A 20036-nucleotide genomic window follows, 5' to 3' on the forward strand; every position below is an offset into this window, starting at 1 on the left:
TGCCCTGGTCCTTAGATTAGCAAATGTAAAAGACTCACAGCAGGTCAACACCTTGTCCCAAATCTGTACTGATCTGGACCCCATCAAAAAAGGTCTGAACGGGATAATCATAATGAAGGACTTTGCCACAGCAGCCTGAAGTTGGCAGAGTGCCTTACATATATTCTCTCATGGGAGCTTCACAAATACTCCATGAATTTGGTACTATAGGTATTATTCTTCCCATTTTACAGATAAAGAAACTAAGTTTCAGGGAGGGTAAATGATTTGTCAGCAGTGATTCAAACCCAGATCCTTTTCTGAATGAAGCATTTTATTCAATATGCCAGGCTGCTTAAGAGAGTCACATGCTTTATCAGTTTTTCCTTTTTAAACCAGTTCTACCTTACTGAAAAGATCAACAATGGAGGACCTTTTCTCATTGCCTACCTCTCATCTGTACAGCACATAAGCCTCCTTTGGCCTGGCTTTCAAAGCCCTCATCCATTCTCATCTGGTCTGTATTCTCTGGGACTCAAGTCTCTGCTACTCAGGTTATAGACTGACTACCTTAGTTGTCAGTTACTGGAAAACTATTTTGTAAATAAGTCTAAGTTCTGTTTATCTTCCCCACTAGGTTACCACCTCCTTATAGGAAGGGCTACTGCTTTCTATTTCTTTCATACCATCCTGCTGTATTAGAGTCACAGCAAAACCTGAAGACATGTTTCTTTTTTTTTTTTATTAATTTATTTTGATTTATCAACCATCACTTCCATATGCTTTTGAGTTGAAAATTTTTCTCACCCTTCCCCCCCACCCTCCCCAAGATGGCACACAATCTGATACAGGCTTTACATTTACATACCCATTAAACATATTTTCACATTAGTGAAGTTGTAAGTAAAAATTAAAACCAATACGAGGAACCATCAGAAAGATGAAACAAAACTCAACAGAAGGTAAAAATAAGTGAGAGCAATTCGACTTCCATAGTTCTTTCTTTGGATGTGGACAGCATTTTCCAACCCGAGGCCTCTGGAGATGTCTTAGATCCTCGTAATGCTGAGAAGGGTTCAGTTTAACAATCTCAGTCATTGCATAACATGGCTGTTATTGTGTACAAAGTCCTCTCGGTTCTGCTCACTTCACTCAGCATCAGACCATATAAGTTTTTCCAGGTTTTTCTGAAGTCAGCCTGTTCATCATTTCTTATAGCACAATAGTATTCACCACTTGCTCAGCCATTCCCCAATTGATGGGCATCCTCTCAATTTCCAATTCTTTGCCACCACAAAAAGAGCTGCTATGAATATTTTTGTACATGTGGGTCCTTTTCCCATTTGTTTGATCTCTTTGGGATATAGCCCTAGAAGTGCTATTGCTGGATCAAAGGGTATGCACATTTTGTAGCCTTTGGGCATAGTTCCAAATTGTTCTCCAAAATGGTTGGATCATTTCACAACTCCACCAACAATGTATTAGTGTTCCAATTTTCCCACATCTTCTCCAACATTTATCATTTTCCTGTTTTGTCATGTTGGCCAATCTGATAGGTGTGATGTGGTACCTCAGAGTTGTTTTGATTTGCATTTCTCTAATCAATAACGATTTAGAGCATTTTTTCATATGACTATAGATGGCTTTAATTTCTTCATCTGAGAACTGTCTGTTCATATCCTTTGACCATTTATCAATTGGGGAATGGCTTGTGTTCTTATAAATTTGTCTTAATTCTCTATATATTTTAGAAATGAGGCCTTTATCAGAGAGACTGGTTGTAAAAATTCTTTCCCAATTTTCTACCTTCCTTCTAATCTTAGTTGCATTGGCTTTGTTTGTGCAAAAACTTTTCAATTTAATGTAATCAAAATTATCCATTTTGCTTTTCATAATGTTCTCTATCTCCTGTTTGGTCATGAATTCTTCTGTTCTCCATAGATCTGATAGGTAAACTATTCCTTGTTCTCCCAGTTTACTTATGGTATCAGCCTTTATATCTAAGTCCTGAACCCATTTTGACTTTATTTTGGTATATGGTGTGAGATTTGGGTCTATGCCTAGTTTCTGCCATACTCTTTTCCAGTTTTCCCAGCAGTTTTTTTCAAAGAGTGGGTTCTTATCCCAGAAGCTGGGGTCTTTGGGTTTATCAAATAATAGATTACTATAGTCATAGACTACTGTGTCTTGCATATTTAACCTATTCCACTGATCCACCTCCCTATTTCTTAGCCAGTACCAAGCAGTTTTGATGATTGCTGCTTTTTATAATACAATTTAAGATCTGGAATTGCTAGGCCACCTTCCCCTGTATTTCTTTTCATTAGTTCCTTTGATATTCTGGACCTTTTGTTTTTCCAAATGAATCTTGTTATTATTTTTTCTAACTCTATAAAATAATTTTTTGGTAGCTTGATTGGTATGGCACTGAATAAGTAAATTAGCTTAGGTAGGATTGTCATTTTTATTATATTAGCTCGGCCTACCCATGAGCAACTGATGTTTTTCCAATTATTTCGATCTGATTTCATTTGTGTGAAAAGTGTTTTGTAATTGTGTTCATAGAGTTTCTGGGTTTGCCTTTGGGAGGTAGACTCCTAAATATTTTATAATGTCTACAGTAAGTTTAAATGGGATTTGTCTTTCTATCTCTTGCTGTTGGGCTTTGTTGGTAATATATAGAAATGCTGATGATTTATGTGGGTTTACTGAAGACATGTTTCTGAGTAGCTTCAAAAAACTGAATTTTCCTAGAAGTGGCAGTACTCAAGAAAGAAACTTTGTAGTTAAAATATTTTATCATAATCTAAACAATTTTTTCCCCTGTAGTTAATGTTTTTAGGGACTGTGGAGACTCTCTACCCTCATATATCTAAATATCTATTTTTAAAAGAAGGAATATTGAATAGTAAGTCTGTTTATCTTTCCTGTATTCTTTTGCGGATGTGTGGATACTCCTTCCACTGATGCAAACCACATCCCAAAGGGATTTTGCTCATGTCTTCTGGCAAATTTCTCAGAGAATTCAATTCAACACACCAGATACCTTGCTCTAGCTCTTTAATGCTTCACTGTTAACAATAGGGTACTTGAGCTCTACTATCCCCCACTCTTGCCCTGTGCCTAATTAATCTGTCCTTCTGAGCACACCCTGCTCACCTTTATTCTTATGTGCAAATGACCACAGGTAACACACAGCAGCCTACTTACACTCACCATGGATCTTTCTAATGCCCTTTGAGCGGCACAGATCACCTACAATTCTGACTCACTTGAGATCATTGTGTTTAATAATTCATTGTCACGTAACATCACCAGCTAAAGGCTGGTGGGCTGTGGTAGCAAGAAACAGCTTAGAATCATTTAAGTTGCTGCGAAGTATTTTCCCACAGAAAACGAACCCTAGCACTCCCTTGTATAGAATCCTGAAGACAGCTTTTTCGTCTGCTGCCGCACTTGTCCATCACATAGGTATCAATGGACTAACTGAATGGGTTACCCATCCAGCTACATGTCGTCATCTGGACAACGTGGAGTCTTTCTCCTTCTGGTTCTTCCTTTGCGATCTGTTAAGATTACATCTCTTTCGATTACTTCTGAGTAGGGTCCACACTTGATGCGGCTTTATGTAATTAGTACAGTGTCATCAAAAGAGCTCAAGAACCCCACCATCTTCTGGAAATAGTTCTACTGGCAAGATATCCTCCGAGACTCTAATGAATGCCCACATGAGAACGTGTCCTGTTTTGTGACTCCCTTGATTGATGTTGGTACTTAGAAGACGACTAGACAAAATCCTCTCTCCAGTTACCTTTATCAGAGACTCACGCATGGTCTTAACATCCATATTTTTGGGAGCAGGGGTGGTAATCAACAAATAACTCTGTAGGAGCTTGTGTTCTAGGTGGCTTTTTCACAGCCTCTGCAGCACTGACCACTTGTGACTCCCTTCTTGTCGTGCATGTTCTTTTCTCTCTGGGTTTTCATGATACTCCTCCTGGCTCTCCTCCTGCCTGCCAGACTGCTCCTTTCTCAGCCTCTTTTGCTAGACCATGGTGAATATAGCCCAAGTTTGAATCCTGCTTCAGGACCAAGGGCCAGCTGCATGTCATCTTTGAGTATCCCAGTATTCATTTCTAAAATGAAGATATGTAAGCACTTTCCTCATAGGGCTGTTGTGAGGATAAAATGAGATATGTGTGAAGTGCTTTATAAATCTTAAAGCCTCATGTAAATATTAGCTATTATCATTATGATACATGTGCTAATTGTGAGTCCCTCCTGAATCAGTGCCTTGTTGTGGCAGAGGGGCTTGTGTAATGCAATGAAACTACGAGCTATGCCTTGCGGGGTTACCCGAGATGGACAGAGCATAGTGGAGAGTTCTGAGAAAAAAGGTGATCCACTGGAGAAGAAAATGGCAAACCACTCTAGTATCTTTTCTAAGAAAGCCCCAAGGAGAGTATTAAAATGATAAAAGAGATGACACTGGAAGACGAGCCCCTCAAGGCCGGGAGGCGTCCAATACGAAAGACAGGAGGATTACTAGAAGTAGCTCCAACACTACTGAAGCGGCCAGGCCAAGGCCAAAAGGAGGCCCAATTGCATACGTGTCTGGTAATGAAAGGAAAGTCTGATGCTGAAAAGATCCACATTGCACAGGAAACTGGCATGTAAGATCTATGAACCAAGGTACATTGGATGTGGACAAATAAGAGATGGAAAGATTAAAAATCAACATCTTGGGTGTCAGTGAACTCAAATGGAAGGGAATGGGTGAATATAATTCAGGAGATCTTTATATATACTACTGTGGGCAAAGACCTTAGAATAAATGGAGTAGCCCTCATAGACAATAAAAGATTGAGAAAAGCAGTATTGGGATAGAATCTCAAGAATGACAGAACGATATCTGTTCAAATCCAAGGCAATCAGTTGTATGGAGACCTATAACATCTTCTAGAAGTAACACCAAAAAAAAGGGATCACATTCATCATGAGGGACTGGAATGCTAAAGTAGGAAATCAAAAGATAATTGGAATAACACACAAGTTTGACCCTGGAGCACAAAATGAAGCAGGGCAGAGACTAATAGAGTTTCGTCAAGGTAATTTGCTGGGCATAACAAACCATCCTTTTCAACAACCCAAAAAAGCAACTCTATACATGGACATTACCAGATGGTCAATATCGAAATCAAATTCATTATATACTTTGCAACCAAAGGTGGAAAAGCTCTATAGAGTCACTAAAAACAAAACTTGGAGTTGACTATGGCTCAGATCATGAACCTCTTATTGAAAAATTCAGACTTAAATTGAAGAAAGTGGGAAAACCATCAGACCATATAGATATGATCTAAATAACATCCCATATGGAATAGAAGTGAGGAAGAGATTTAAAGGATTAGATCTTGTAGACAGAATGCCTGAAGAACTACAGACAGAGGTCTGCAATATTATACGAGAGGAAGCAACAAAAAACATTCCAAAGAAAAAGAGCAAGAGAGCCAAATAGCTGTCTGATGAGGAAAGAAGGAAGAGGGGTGGGGGGAAGGGAGGAGAAAGGCAAAGATATATCCAACTGAATGCAGAACTGCAGAGAATAGCAAGGAAAGATAAGTAGGTTTTCTTAAATGAGCAATGCAAAGAAATAGAAGAAAACAACAGAATGGGAAAGATACGAGATCTCTAAGGAAATTACAGATATCAAGGGGAATGTTTCATACAAACATGGGCATGATAAAAGACAAAAATAATAGGGACTTAACAGAAGCAGAAGAGATTAAGAAAAGGTAGCAAGAATACAAAGAAGAACTATACCAGAAAGATCTTAACATCACTGATAACCGCAATGGTGTGGTTAGTGATTTAGAGCCAAACACCCTGGAGAATGAAGTCACACGGGCCTTAAGAAGCATTGCTAATAATAAGCTAGTGGAGGTGATGGAATTCCAGCTGAGCTATTTAAAACCCTAAAAAGATAATGCTATTAAAAGGCTACATTCAATATGCCAGCAAATTTGGAAAACTCAACAGTAACCCCTGGACTGGAAAAGCTCAGTTTACGTCCCAGTTCTAAAAAAGAGCAATGTCAAGCAACGTTCACATTTCACATGCCAGCAAGGTTATGTTTAAGATTCTGCAAGCTCAGCTTCAGAAACATGTGAACTGAGAATTACCAGAACAGCAGGCTGGTTTCTAAAGAGGCGGAGGAACTAGAGACCAAATTGCCAATATTTGCTGGATTATGGAGAAAACAAGGGAGCTCCAGAAAAGCATCTATCTCTGCTTCACTGACTACGCTAAAGCCTCTATGTGGATCACAACAAAATGTGCTAAGTCCTCAAAGCGGTGGGAGTGCCAGATCATCTTGCTTGTCTCCTAAAGTACTGTCGAGGCTGTATAACTGCCGCCTTATTCATGTGACTTACATGTAGAGTGTGTCACGTGAACAAATAAAGAGCCGGAATGAAGGCTGTCAGGAGGAACATCCATGCTCTCAGACACGCGGATGATACTGTCTGATGGCGGAGAGTGAAGAGGAACTAAGCAACCTCCTGATGAGAGCATAAGAGCTGGCTTGAAGACCTTAGCATCTAGTCCCACCATGTCCTGGCAAACAGAGGGAGAAGAAGTGGAAGAAGTGCCATGCTTTATATTCCTGGGCTCAAAGCCTTCTGCAGGTGATGAGCGCGACCATGAAATGAAAAAATGCTTGCTCCTTGAAAGGAGAGCTACGGGAAATCTGGACAGCATGCTAAACAGCAGAGTCATCACCTTGTTAACAAAGGTCATGTAGTAAAACCTATGGTTTTTCTAGTAGCAGTGCATGGCTGCGAGAGTCGGACTGCAAGGAAAGCTGAGCGCCGCAGATATGACGCTTTCAAATTGTGGCGCTGAAGCAGACTTTTGAGAGTCCCTCGGACAGCAAGGAGAGCAAATCAGTCAAATGCTTCAAGAAACTGATTCACACTATTTACTGGAAGGTCAAATACTGAAGCTGAAGCTTAAGGACTTAAAGAGCCTGATGTTGGGAAAAACTGAAGACAAAAGGAAAAGGAGACAGAAGAGGATGACATGTACGTAGTGCCACAGATGCAAAGAACATGAGCTTGGGACAGACTTGGGGAGACAGTGGAGGACAGAAGGGCCCAGTGTACTATGTTCCACTGGGTCATGAAGAGTTAGACACAACTGAACGACTGAACAAAAAGAAAAACTAACTGTGGGTGCCCCACTTGCTCTGTCCTAGGCCCTTTTCTCTTTGCTAATTGATTTGATAATTCTCATTGGCTTTCAAGGATTCAATTTTTATATTTATGCAGATTACTCCCAGATCTGCATATCCAGTCCTCGTCTCTCTCCTATGCTCCAGTCTCACATCACCAACTGTCCACTGAACATCTGAAATAGGGTGTCTCAAAGATATCCTGAATGGAACGTGTCCAAAGCAAGTATCATTATCAATACCTACAAACTCTCACTGAAAACTTCTCTATGACTCTTTTTTTTAATTCTTAAAAAATCAAATTTATTATTTACCTTTAGCATTCTTTTGTTTTTTAAAGTTTGAATTCTGAATTCCATCTCTCCTTCCTGTCTCTCCTTCACCCATTTAGAAGGAAAGAATTATGGTATCAATTAGACATTTGAAATCATGCAAAATCTATTTATATTAGCCATGTTGCCAAAAAAAAAAATAAAGTGAAAAAAAATTATACTTCAACATGCATTTAGAGGTCATCAGTTCTCTCTGGAGACAGATGTCATTTTTTATCATGAGTGTTTTTGGAATTGTCTTGGATCACTGTATTGCTGAGAACAGTCAAGTTTTTTTTACAGTTGATTATCAGTACAATATTGCTGTTACTGTGTACAATGTTCTCCCAGTTCCACTCACTTCACTTTGCATCACTTCATATAAGTCTTCCCAGGCTTTTCTAAAACTACCCCTCTTATTATTTCTTACAACACAATAGTATTCTATCACAATCATATACCACAACTTTTTCAACCACTGCCCAATTGATGGGCATCCCCTCAAAGAATTCACAGTTCTTTGCCATCACAAAAAGAGCTGCTATGAATATTTTTGTACAAATAGGTTTTTTTCTGTGATCTCTTTGGGACTGCTGGGTCAAAGGGTATGCACAGTTTCATAGCCCTTTGGGGATAGCTCCAAATTGTTTTCCAGAATGGCTGGACCAGTTCACAATTCCACCAACAGGGCATTAGTGTCCCATTTTTTCTACATCTTCTCCAGCATTTGTCATTTTCCTTTTCTATCACATCAGTCAATCGTATAGGTGTGAGGTGGTAATTCAAGAGTTGCTTTAATTTGCATCTCTTTAATCAATAGTGCTTTAGAGCTTTTTTTTCATATGACTAGAGATAGCTTTAATTTCTTCTTCTGATAACTGCTTCTTCATAACCTTTGATCATTTATCAACTGAGGTATGGCTTGACTCAGTTCTCTATACATTTGAAAAATGAGGCCTTTATCAGAGAAATTTGCTGTAAAAATTTGTTCCCAGAGAAGGCAGAGGGCAGATTTGAGGAGGCAGCAGTCAGAAGCAAAACACTTTTGAAGAGGGACAGGGTGAAAGAAGAAAGAAGGAAAAACTGGGGGGAAAAACATACCCTTTGACCCAACAATATCCCTACTAGGTCTGTATCCCAAAGAAATCAAAAAAAGAAAAAGAGGACTTATTTGTACAAAAATATTTATAGCAGTTTTTTCTGTGGTGGTAAACAACTGTAAATTATTTGGGGGATGCCCATCACTTGGGTAATGGCTGAACAAGTTGTGCTATATGATTTTTTTAAAAATATGTTTTTATTGATGTCTTCTGTTTCTTAGATCACCATAGTTAGTCCAATTATCCTTCTCCTTCTTCATCCCAGAAAGCCATCCCATATAACAAACAGCATTTTTGGGGAAAAAAAATCAGCACAACTGATGGATACACTGAAAAAGTTCAAAAATGTGTACAATGTATGATAGCTGTGGGCCTCCCATCTCCACAAAGGGTTGGGGGTGCCTTCTCATATCAGAATCCCCTATATGTTATGATTTATTACTGTTTATTAAGATAGAATTTCATCTGTTTTGTGTTGTTGTTTGGTATCCACCACAATCATTCTCTTTGGTCTATCTAAATTTTGTGTATCTGATTTTCTAAAGAAAATACTGATACTATACTGGCAAGAAGTTTCCAAGCCTTTGGTCTCCTGTTATTGTTCCAACTTCCTAAGTAGGTTAGGATCTCCTTCTGGATAAGGTCTTTATCTTCTATTTCCTTTGTTCTTCCCCCAAAGTACTCCACACCCAGTAACACTTCAAGATATTTCTAACTGGGCTCAAACATGATTATTTCTTACGATCTGTGGTACGTATCAGATAGTGAAACCTAACCATCAAATATTTTATCATCCCAGAAACAAGTTTTTTCTCTACATTAAACTCACTTTTAATGGAAGTCATAGTTGAGACGCTCTTTTTTTTTTTTAAAGATTAACGAAAAACAAATGGCTCCATGGATTTCCCCAATAAAGTTGTTTGTTTTATTCTTAATGAACAAAGACAAAGAAATAGCACAAGTGCAAAATACTAATTTTGTATCTCTTGTCAAAGAAAAGGAGAAGAGATTACTTTGAATTCTTTTCTGGTACATACAGATAAAAGCAAGGCTTTCAGCACTGACAAGACTGAATCATATGACATGAAAAGAACTGGAAATTCTGCCTCTCAAGGGGATGCGCTGTACACTGCTAATAAGAATGCAGATTTTCCACTCTGGGATGGAAACGCGTCTTTGTGTCTTTGTTTTCTGAACTATCAGGTACTGATCCCTTAGCTTATTTCAAGCTAAACGAAGAGTGGGAGAATGGCGAGAGGAAGAGAATGTTCTAGTATGATTCTACAACGGCATACAGACGCACACTTCTTTCAAATCAGGCAACGGTCGAGATCTTTGGGGACCATCCAACCCACTGCTACCTCAAAGCCGATCACAACATGTGTCATCGCAGCTAGGTGGCCAGCTACTTTCTTTTTCAAGCCAGGACCAGAATTTCCCTCGGTCACACAGTCTAAGGCTTCTTCTTCCTGCTGATCGAGGTTCTCCTTTTACCCTCTTCCCAAAGATGGAGAACGACCGGGCCAGCCTTCACTAGCCAACCATTTCTCCAATTTGTGATGTGAATTACTCGGTCCAGACGAATAGTTCTACCTAAAGGCGAGAGATCCCTTCAGGCTTAGCGGTCACCTTCGAGAATTCTGTGTGACGAGAACTAAAAAATGACAAGCCCTCCGTACCCTCTGGGTAGTCAGGTGGTACAGCAGAGAAAGAAATGGTAAACCACTCTGGTACCTTTGCCAAAAATACCCCAGATGGGGTCACAAAGAGTTGGACGTGACTGAAAAACGACTGAACCAAAACAAACCTTTGCATTTGAAAAAAATATTTTTCCTTTTCATATAAAAATGAGTATGGTGAACAACAACTATAAACGACTCCACATAACTGTGTTACAGAAAAGAGTGTGACATTTTCTATCGAGCCTCTGTGGTTGTTCAAACACCCAACCCTGGTTTCAGTTTAGGGCCATGAAAGAAGATCAATGAGCTCTAAAATCTCTCCTCTTACCTGAACATCCTGAATGCTGAGTTCAAGCATGTGACTTGTTGCAAGCTGTGTGTAGTGAACACTGATTCCTGCCAGGCTGGCAAAGACTAGTTCTTCCGGGGTTTTATTAATTAAAGACAACCCAATTCCACCTTCTAGTTTCACGAGAACCTGAACAGAAACAAAATATCCCAAACTGAGCGCTACATGGTGGTCAATTGAGACTGAGGAAAGGAAGCTGGGCATGGCCATTCCCTTAGACAACCCTGACACCCTCCACCACAGCACCCGGACTTCAGAGGAAACACAAGTCACATGCTAGCTGATTCTGTTCCTTTACAAATTTGTTTTTCTCTTTCCAAAGGCAGGAGCCGTCAGGATCGACAAGAAGTGCAAAAGACCCTTCCATTCTCTTTGTTCCCCCTACTTCAAATGCTATTTTAAACTCAGATAGCTATTTCTTTGTAATAACAGCTTCTACGCTGGAACATGTGTTTTGGATGAGCTTAAAATGTCATTGCAGACTGTATTCACATGTTTGTGAAGCAAGATAACCAAGTGACAACATTTGCTGCATTCAAATAGCACATCATATTTAAAAGAAGATGGAAGCAGGGGGAAAAAGAGCAGGGCTCGGTAAGAATAAAACCGAGGAGGGAAAGCTTGTTTCAACACTGAAGGCCAAAACATGGAGTTGTGATATTTAGATCTTACTTCCAGCTCCTGCTCTGTATCTGGGCTCTTAAACTTCTGTAACTCTTGTTCTGTAACAGGAAGGTCATCCACTTCATATGATGGACGGTCACTTTTCCGCTGGCTGAAGTCTGTTATCTAAAATCAAATAAACTACTAAGAAGCCTGCTTTTTATTTTTAGTGACAAATCTATTCTGTATAGGTGTGCTAAAAGTATGGGAACTACAAATACTAGTGAGGGACAGCTTTAATTAATAATGAAGCAAATTCATTGTATGTGACAAAGCTTCAAACTTCAGATCTGAGAAACCAAATGTTCATACTCTGGCATCAGCTAAAAAAAAATTCTAAACATATTAAACACTGAAACACGTGAGTCTGAAGTTCAACACTTTATAAGATTCTTGTCTTCTTTAAAGGTACAATTATTACAAAGCACGAAGTTCACAGATATAGTCGAACATAAAAAAAAAAAAGTCTACCATGTTGCTTTATAGAGGATACGTGTAAAAGCGGAGGTGGGAATTTTTTGTAAAAAAGGCAAAACAAAAATAGATTCAAGAAGTTCCTGTGATGGCAGACACTAAATAATTATATGTAAAAGGTGGTCAAAATTGAATCGTGTAGAGCACTGTGTAAAAAGGTAACATCAGAAGTTACAACCCACTAGGGGTCCCAGTGGTTGGACTGAACCAAAGCAAGCTAAACATTCCTTTTAAAAAGGAAGAAACACATTGAGTTTGTCAGGACCATGTGATAGACTGTCACCTGGAGTACTCGAGTTGGTCCATCTGGAATAACTTTAACAGCTAATATTCCAGATCCAGGCCTCATTTTGTGATCAATGAATTGTTGCTCAGGTGGAACTGGTCCCAGAAGCTCCAGAGAAGTATCAGGACCAAGAACAACTTCTGCGCCATCATATAAACCAGAGAGTCCTCCTTTTGCCTAGAGGATGACAAAATAAAGAGAGTCAGGGTACCAACCCTGGGACACCAACAATGTCATGTGTCACATGAAGAACAGAGCCCGAAGTAGCACCAAGTAAGCAAGGCTTTGCCTCAGGCGCTGACATACAGGCATGAGGAAGACACTGTGGCCCTTCCCCAGCTCTCCCCCTGAAGAATGTAGCCACCCTGGGCCTTACTTCTTTGCTGGACCCTGGGCTTTGGCTTCTCCAGGGTTCCATGTGGACATCATGCTCCTCTTCCAGGGCCACCTTCCCATTTGGGCACCCAGAGTAGGGACCTATGCTACACAGATGTCTGGGATCAGTGGCCAAGATGGTATGCACCAGCTGCTATATCCTCTTACCCCTTCCAAAGTAAAATCTTTTTTTTTTCTTTCCCAAAGTAAAATGTTAAGAGGGCAAGGACAGAGCTCCCTTGTTCTCCTGAGTACCCAAGAGTGTGCCACCTAGACTGATTACTCAAGTAATAGCAGTTGTGAGTCCTGACACTCTATCCTTGACCCCACGCCACCCTCTCTCCCACTTAGGATCCACAGAGGACCTCACACATCATTCTAATTAGAACCTTGGAGCCAATTTATCTTCACTGGGCTCAGTCCTTTCCATGAACTATGGCTAACAACCCCAACTTCCTGTGTCTCAAAAACACCTTATGCCAGGCAAAAATGTCTTTCCCTGATGTCTCGGCTTTCCTCATTCATCCGTATCTAGCTCAGCCACAGCCCACCCAAGTCCCACTCTCCTCTTTCCCCTGGAGTTCTCCTCTATTATTAATAACCTTCCCAGACCTCATGTTTCTTTGATCTTCCTGAAGCCTAGCTTTCTCTTGGAGACACCACCTCTCCAAGGTAGGCCATCCCTGTTTTTCCACCCTGGACACTCAAAGACAAGAGAAGTTGGCTTGTCTCACTATCACTTTCCGAACTCCTCCTACTAGCATTCCAGCACTTAGCATAGCGCCTAGTGCTTAATAAATGTTTACTGAATTCAATTTGTTGAATTAAGCCACTCAGCAACCACCTTGCCTCCTTCAGATTTCATTCTCTTCTATCCTGCTGCTTGATCTCTGAAGCTCCGGGTCCCTCTTTCTCCTCTGCAATAAAGTCAGTCAGTACCTGGCTCAAGGACATTTTCGCCGCCACAACTCCTGCCTCCTTGCAAGCACCTTGGGGCCTTCCACGGACCTTAACCTGACCAGCTTTCATGACTATCTCAAGGCTACTTCCACAACAGACAGGAAGAGCACTATCTCAATAACTTCTCCCCCAGCAACCCTTATTCAAAGGACATTGTCTCTGATGAAAAAGCCCTTACCCTGCTTAAATTCTTGTCTAGCAAGAGTTACCTTTCATTCTTATCCAGGCAATTCCCCCGACCCCCCATTTCCATGCGGATTTCATTCTCGGGGATGCCTCTAGCTTTTCTCTCCTTTGTAAGCCCATTCAGGATTGTCTTCTCCTTCCTAAGGTTCAGAAGGTCTAGTTTTCATCTGTAAAGCTTAAGCTTGTGAATTAGTGTTCCTTTTTTTTAGCTTAAAAAGATTAACTTATTAACACATTTTGCTTCATCACAAAAGACCTTCACTATAAACACGTAAACAAAGCTGTCTACAAAGTGCATTCTTAGATCACTTCAAAGACACACAAAGCTGAGTTACACAGTAAGTTCTGGGGAGAGCATGCTTGGATCTTAGACTGTTCCCACAAATGTTTTATCTACATTGCTTTACTCAGCTTTCTTTAGTTAATCACTCAATGTCACACACTCAACATTTATTCACTGCTCCAAGGATCCATGTTTTTACCAATGTGGTGACTCCCTCCACCATCACAGAACACATTCTTCTCTCTACCGTAATCAATGCCTTTCATCATCAGCTGCTGTGACCAAAATAATTTATGACCTACTAGAGAAACTGTCATGAAGGAGCCTCTTCCAACGTGGATGAGCAGGCCTTTGTGCTCCACTGACAGGGCCTCTACCATGACATGAGGAGGTGTCAGAGGAAGACCTGGGAATACACTAGTCATAAGAAGAGCTAAAATACAGCCCAGGCCCTTTTTCTTTAAATTATCATCTCAAGGAGTCTAAAAAACAACTGAAACTTATTAGAAAAGCACAGCAGGCTACCACTGCCTACTACTTATCCTTCCAACAAGAGGCAAATTCCAGAGCAGAAAAACTCTCCAAACAGGAATGTATAAGTATCCTAAAGCCTAGAGATACATACCAGAATACTTTGAGGACAGGCCTTTTCTAAAACAAGGTATAGGGGGAAAATATCATTAAGAGCCCAGGAGGTCCAGGATATTATGGCAAAATAAGCCCCAAATGCAGCCTAAACTGAAGCTATATCACTTCCATAAACCAGGGCACAGACAAGCCAGACAAGAGGGTGGAGAAGGGATTCCATATTTGCTTTGTTAATTCATCAAACCAGAGTTCAAAAAGTGAGTAAAGAAAAAAAAAACCTTTCAGTTGTTAATCTGTAGGGCAGGTTTCAGCATGGAGAGTGCTTTTATGACTGGTGAAGGTTTAAAAAGAAAGTGCATATACTTCCTTACAAGGATATTTTCAGAAATTGTTTTAACCTTTTCAGGTAATGTATTGTTCAGAACAACTTGATTAAAACAAGCTTATTTCCCAAACAAAACAAGTTCTCTACTTTGTTGAATATTTTACTACAGAATTATTCAGATATAAAAATGACAAACTTGTGGAATTTTTCCTTTTAAATAAAATTTAAAAAACCCACTATAGAACGATTTACGTAGGGGGGCGGGGGGCAGAGAAGAAGAATATGTACCCAGAGGATTATGAGGATTTTAGAAACACATCAGAAATAAAAGGTGGATCAGACACAGAACTCACTGAGTCTAACAAGGCCTCTTTGCCTCAGAAAGGATGAATTGTAATGCTAATTGAAAAATCACAAATCTGTTCCAGATGTATGCTTCATATGGCAGGGAGCTTGTCTTTGATCCAAAGAGCTCAGGGCAATAGGAATAGAGTACAATTTTACTCAATAGTACTCTGGGGTTGCTCTGTCTGCCGGAACACAACCACCTTGATATCAGCCCCAGAGCACATTTTGCTATAAAAGTCAATTTATCACATGGAAGAACAACTTGGTTTCCACCTAAGAAAAACACAACATGAATGCTCCCAATCACAAAACCTCAGAGTTGGAAGGAACTTCAGTCTGCCATCTAATCCAAGATTCTTGCTCCCCAAGATCTCCTCTCCAACATACCCACCAAGTGGCCACTTGGCTGGCCACCTCCAGTGAGGGACAACTATATTGCCTCCCGAAGCCACTTTGGGAGAGCTCTACTTCTCAAAACTTTTCCCCTCCCATCGTCTTAAATTTGTCTCTGCAACTATCAACTACCACTTCTGACTCTGCCTTTTGGGGCCAGGCAGAAAATGTCTAATCCTACTTTGACTTAACAGCCCTTCAAGTACTTTAAGACAGCTAAATATGTTGACCCCCAACTTCCCAGGACTTCTAGTACCCTAATGATTCCCTATTCTCTGAACTGGTCCTTCGATAGCATGATAAACTCATGCTCCCTTGAGGTTCTGGTTGTCTTCCTTTGGAAGCTCTTGACTTTATCTTCCTTAAATCGCAGTACTCATGGGCCCTGCATTGGACACAATACTCCAAATGTGGTTGATCCAGGCCACTGGGATTCTCATCTCATTAACTGTGGACACTGTACCCCTCTTAAGGGAGCCTAAGGTTGCATTAGTTTTCTTGATTTCATACAATACTGCTGACTCCTATTAAGCTCGTAGGCCACTAAAACCCCCAGAGTTTCCAGCTGAACTACTGGCCAGTTATGTCTAGATCACCATTTATTTAGTCGATAGAGAACCAGCCCTAGAGTCAGGAGGATCTGGGACCTGAGTTCAAATCTGACCTCAGACACTTGACACTCACTAGCTGTGTGACTCTCGGCAAGTCACTTAACCCCAACTGCCCTCAGCAAAAAAAAAAAAAAATAGACCACCATTTATTTATGAAGTGTATTATTTAATCCCAACTCTAAGGTATCACTTATACACACTTAATTTTAATTTATTAGATTCTGTCTCATGCTCTAGCTTGTAAAAATCTTTGGGGAACCTGGCTCTGTCATCCAGTATACTTGCGATCCTTCCCAGCTTCTTGTCGCCTACAAATTTAACTAATATGTCTTTTTCCAAGTCACTGATAAAATGTTCAGCAGTAGAGGACCAGTGACAACTGGTGACTCAATCAGTGACAAACTGGAGATTCAATCAGCTGGTATCCAAGTCAGTCAATTAAGAAGCATCGATCAGCACTTCCTAGGCGCCAGGCACAGAGCCAAGGTCTAGGGATCCAAAGAGAGACCAAAACACAAAGGATGACACTTTAGCTCTGACCATTCAGCCAGTTCTGAACTGTCCTGCTGCTCAGTCCATATCCTGACATCTTTTTCATAAGAAGAGCACGCAGGACTTGATCAAGTGCTCTGCTAAAACTGAGGCAAACTGGGGAAGCTAGGTGGTGCAGTGGATAGAGCACCGGCCCTGAAGTCAGGAGGACCTGAGTTCAAATCTGACTTCAGACCAAACACATGACACTTACTAGCTGTGTGACCCTGGGCAAGTCACTTAACCCCAATGCCTTAAACAAAAAACCACAAAACTGAGGCAAACTACAGATCTACAACATCCCCCTCTCCAATTAGTCTCATAATCTTGTCAGACAGGGGAATACAGAAAGTTTTACAGGGCTTGTTATTGCTAGAACCACCACGATTCTTTGTGATGACCACTTCCTTTTCTAGATATGCTTGCTAACCACCTCTTTAGTATTCTGAAGATTTTAACCAGGATTCCAAGTCAAGCTCATAGGACTATAGTCTACTGAATCCATTGCATTTTCTTTCTGGAAAATTGAGGCATTTGCCTTTCCCCAATCCTGTGGTTTGTTCAGTCATATTCTTTGTGACCCTCTTTGGCTTTTTCTTGGCAAAGATACTGGAGTGGTTTGCCATTTCTTTCTCTAGCTCATTTTATCGAAGAGGAAACTGAGGCAAACAGGGTGAAGTGACTTGCCCGGGGTCACACAGCTAGTAAATGTCTAAGGCTTGATTTGAACTCAGGAAGATGAGTCTTCCTGACTCCAGGCCCAGTGTTCTGTGCACTACAGCACCACCCAGCTGCCCTTTCCAGTCTGGGGTACTTCTGCCATTTTCCATAGTCTTTCAATTCTCGCTAACAGACAACGATCACATGAACCAACTTATCAAGGACAGCTATCTGTGCTTTATCCTTTTGGGTTATTCTGAGTACCAATTCCCAACTATCCTGTGTCCTGAAGTCCAACTTTGGGTCTTTTCCCATTCAAAGTAGAGAAAACAAAAAAGAAGTAAGAGCCGAGAAGCTCTGTCTTTGTAAATCTACTGAACTCTCCATTTTTAAAGACACAAAGATGACACACGGACCCCATACTCAAAGAGCTCATTGCCTAAAAGGGCAGCAATCCACATACACAAATCGCTATGATATAGTCAAGAGAGAAAGAAGTACAAAGGAGAGGCCAGGGTAAAATGCTCAGGGACATCTGGGTAAGAAAAATCCCTTCCACCCGGTGCTGTCAGGGAAGGTGTCGTGAAAGAAGCGGCAGCTCAGTTTGGTATTGAAAGGAGGGACTTTAGCAGACAGAGGTGAGCCAAAGCAGGTAGGGGTGGGGAAGGGCAGGCCATATCTGGGAATATCACAGTAGTTCATACTGGTCAGAGGACACAGTGAGAGGAAGTAAGGCAAAATATGTGAGAATGGTTGACTGAAAAGAGACTGTAGAAAGCCTTTGATTACAGGCGACAGTCCTGAATATGCAATAGGTCTGCCTGGAAATGTCTACTCTGGACAACTGTCGTGATTCTGACTCAGCGTACAACAAACAAAGGGATGTGCCCCAACAACCACGTAATCCGCACTTTGACATCCGCTGGAAATGCCTTAGAGAACACAGGAGCAGAGGATAAACAGGAAAGCCAAGCCGACTGGAGAGCAGGCACAGTTCTGAAAGGTTCTCATTAAAACTTCACAGAATTGTGCCTCATATGCCTTCCAGTCGCTACAAAAGGTCTCCATTTACTCTGGACTCTTCATTACTTAGAGTAAACCTAGCTCAGTTGAATCACTTCTGGGCTGCTGGCTGACTCCTCTTCAAGCAGGGCTTGGGCACTGTGCAGCCTCAAGCTTCAGACAGTACTGACCTGTACCACAAGCCCGTGCAAGCCACAAGTCAGCTTTCCTTCTCGGAAACTCCACGTCTGGGTCGTACTGCGTCGACGATCAGGCTTTCTCAGCATCAGAGGCTCGTACCTACGGGGAGAGAAAATGACAAGTCTTTGTTTCTGCTAACACAGAGATGAGCTTCTTGGTTCTCTATTCCCTTGCAATACCTTCTACTCTTAAAATCTAATGAAATGCCTGACTGTCTGGGGCTAAAGCTAAATATTTCTTAAAGGTGGAAAAAAATGGGCATAAAGTAAAATGGAAAATAATAAAAGATGGGCATTCAAGTATTAATTTGGAAAATGTATACTATAAGAAATAATAATAAACATTAATACATATTATTATATTTCTTACAAAGAAATTTCTGTGAAACACAGCAAGGGATATCTATCATACCTATTTCAGCTTCCTTTAGATGGTCTCTGTTCTATTTTACCCCCAAATGCCTCATTTTGTGTCATACTTTAGTTGTTGCAAATTGCCTAAGGTCTTCCTGCAAGTAGGTGGGACATACACCTTAAATAAATAAAAGCACCAGTTTTACCGATGGGAAAACATAGGCACAGGCTTACTCAAAGTTAAATGATCCTTTCCAAAGAATTCACAAATTAGAAAAATATTTGCTCATGTTTTATTGTTAACAATTTATTGCAATCTTAATTTTCAAACTGCACAGTTGGTCTCAACCTGAATTTGTCAGCTATGAGTATTGACCCCAAACTGCCTTGCTAATGACCTGTTGTCTGTAACAGCAGCAAGACCAGCGATATCTAGAATGGCAGACCCTTCGACGGATCGGGAAGCTGCAGGCTTATTGGGGTTATGAGGAACTGAAGAGCCTTCGTGGACCAACATGCCAGTCCCTGTCATCCTCCACAGCTGAGACCGCTTTCCTGGTTCCTAGAGTGTGCACAGAGGAAAAAACAAAATGGCGATTGTGTGACTTTGGGACTGTCTCATCAGCGGAAGCTGGAAGAGCTGCAGGGCTTCAGGGGGCAGTCTGCCTTAACTCATGTTGTAATAAGAAGAGGATGAGGAAATATCTCCATTTTATGTATCCTTTCGTCCTTCTCATTTTCTCATTAGTTACATGATGGTACTTGGGATAGAAAAAAAGCAGGAATATATGCTAAGTTCTAATTCAACTCAACTCAACTAGTATTTTATTGAGCATCGTCCATTTGCCAGGCTCTACGCTAGACTGTGGGGAGACAGACAAAAAGTCCCTGTCCTCAAGGAACTTACACTCTATCGGGAGGACACAATTACACAGGGAAGAACATACAAAACATATATGAAGTGATTTCACCTGGGGGAAGGCACTAACACTTGGGGGGGGATGAAGAAAAACTTCCAGAAGTGGGCTCTGAAGGAAGCCTGGAATTCTATGAAGCAGAGGTGAGAAGGAATGACATTCCAGCTACAGAACTTAACTCAGGAAGCTAACTTATCTGAAATTCAAATGAATCCAAAAACTCAAATA

At 40.8% G+C, this 20036-nt stretch overlaps 1 protein-coding gene across 1 annotated transcript in view; it reads right to left on the reverse strand.

Moving 5' to 3' along the window:
• Positions 1–20036, reverse strand: part of VPS13D (vacuolar protein sorting 13 homolog D) — a 328743-nt gene that overhangs the window by 147131 nt on the left and 161576 nt on the right. Inside the window, exons 56-60 of the mRNA XM_020973579.2 lie at positions 19290–19453; positions 18529–18637; positions 12073–12252; positions 11325–11441; positions 10632–10781 (exon numbers count right to left, since the gene is read on the reverse strand). Of these exons, the coding sequence (XP_020829238.1) occupies positions 10632–10781; positions 11325–11441; positions 12073–12252; positions 18529–18637; positions 19290–19453 (720 nt within the window). The remainder of the gene's footprint in view (positions 1–10631; positions 10782–11324; positions 11442–12072; positions 12253–18528; positions 18638–19289; positions 19454–20036) is intronic.

The sequence above is a fragment of the Phascolarctos cinereus genome, unplaced genomic scaffold, assembly GCF_003287225.1.
Source record: "Phascolarctos cinereus isolate Bilbo 61053 unplaced genomic scaffold, phaCin_HiC Scaffold_726;HRSCAF=1367, whole genome shotgun sequence".
In the NCBI taxonomy this organism is placed as follows: domain Eukaryota; kingdom Metazoa; phylum Chordata; class Mammalia; order Diprotodontia; family Phascolarctidae; genus Phascolarctos; species Phascolarctos cinereus.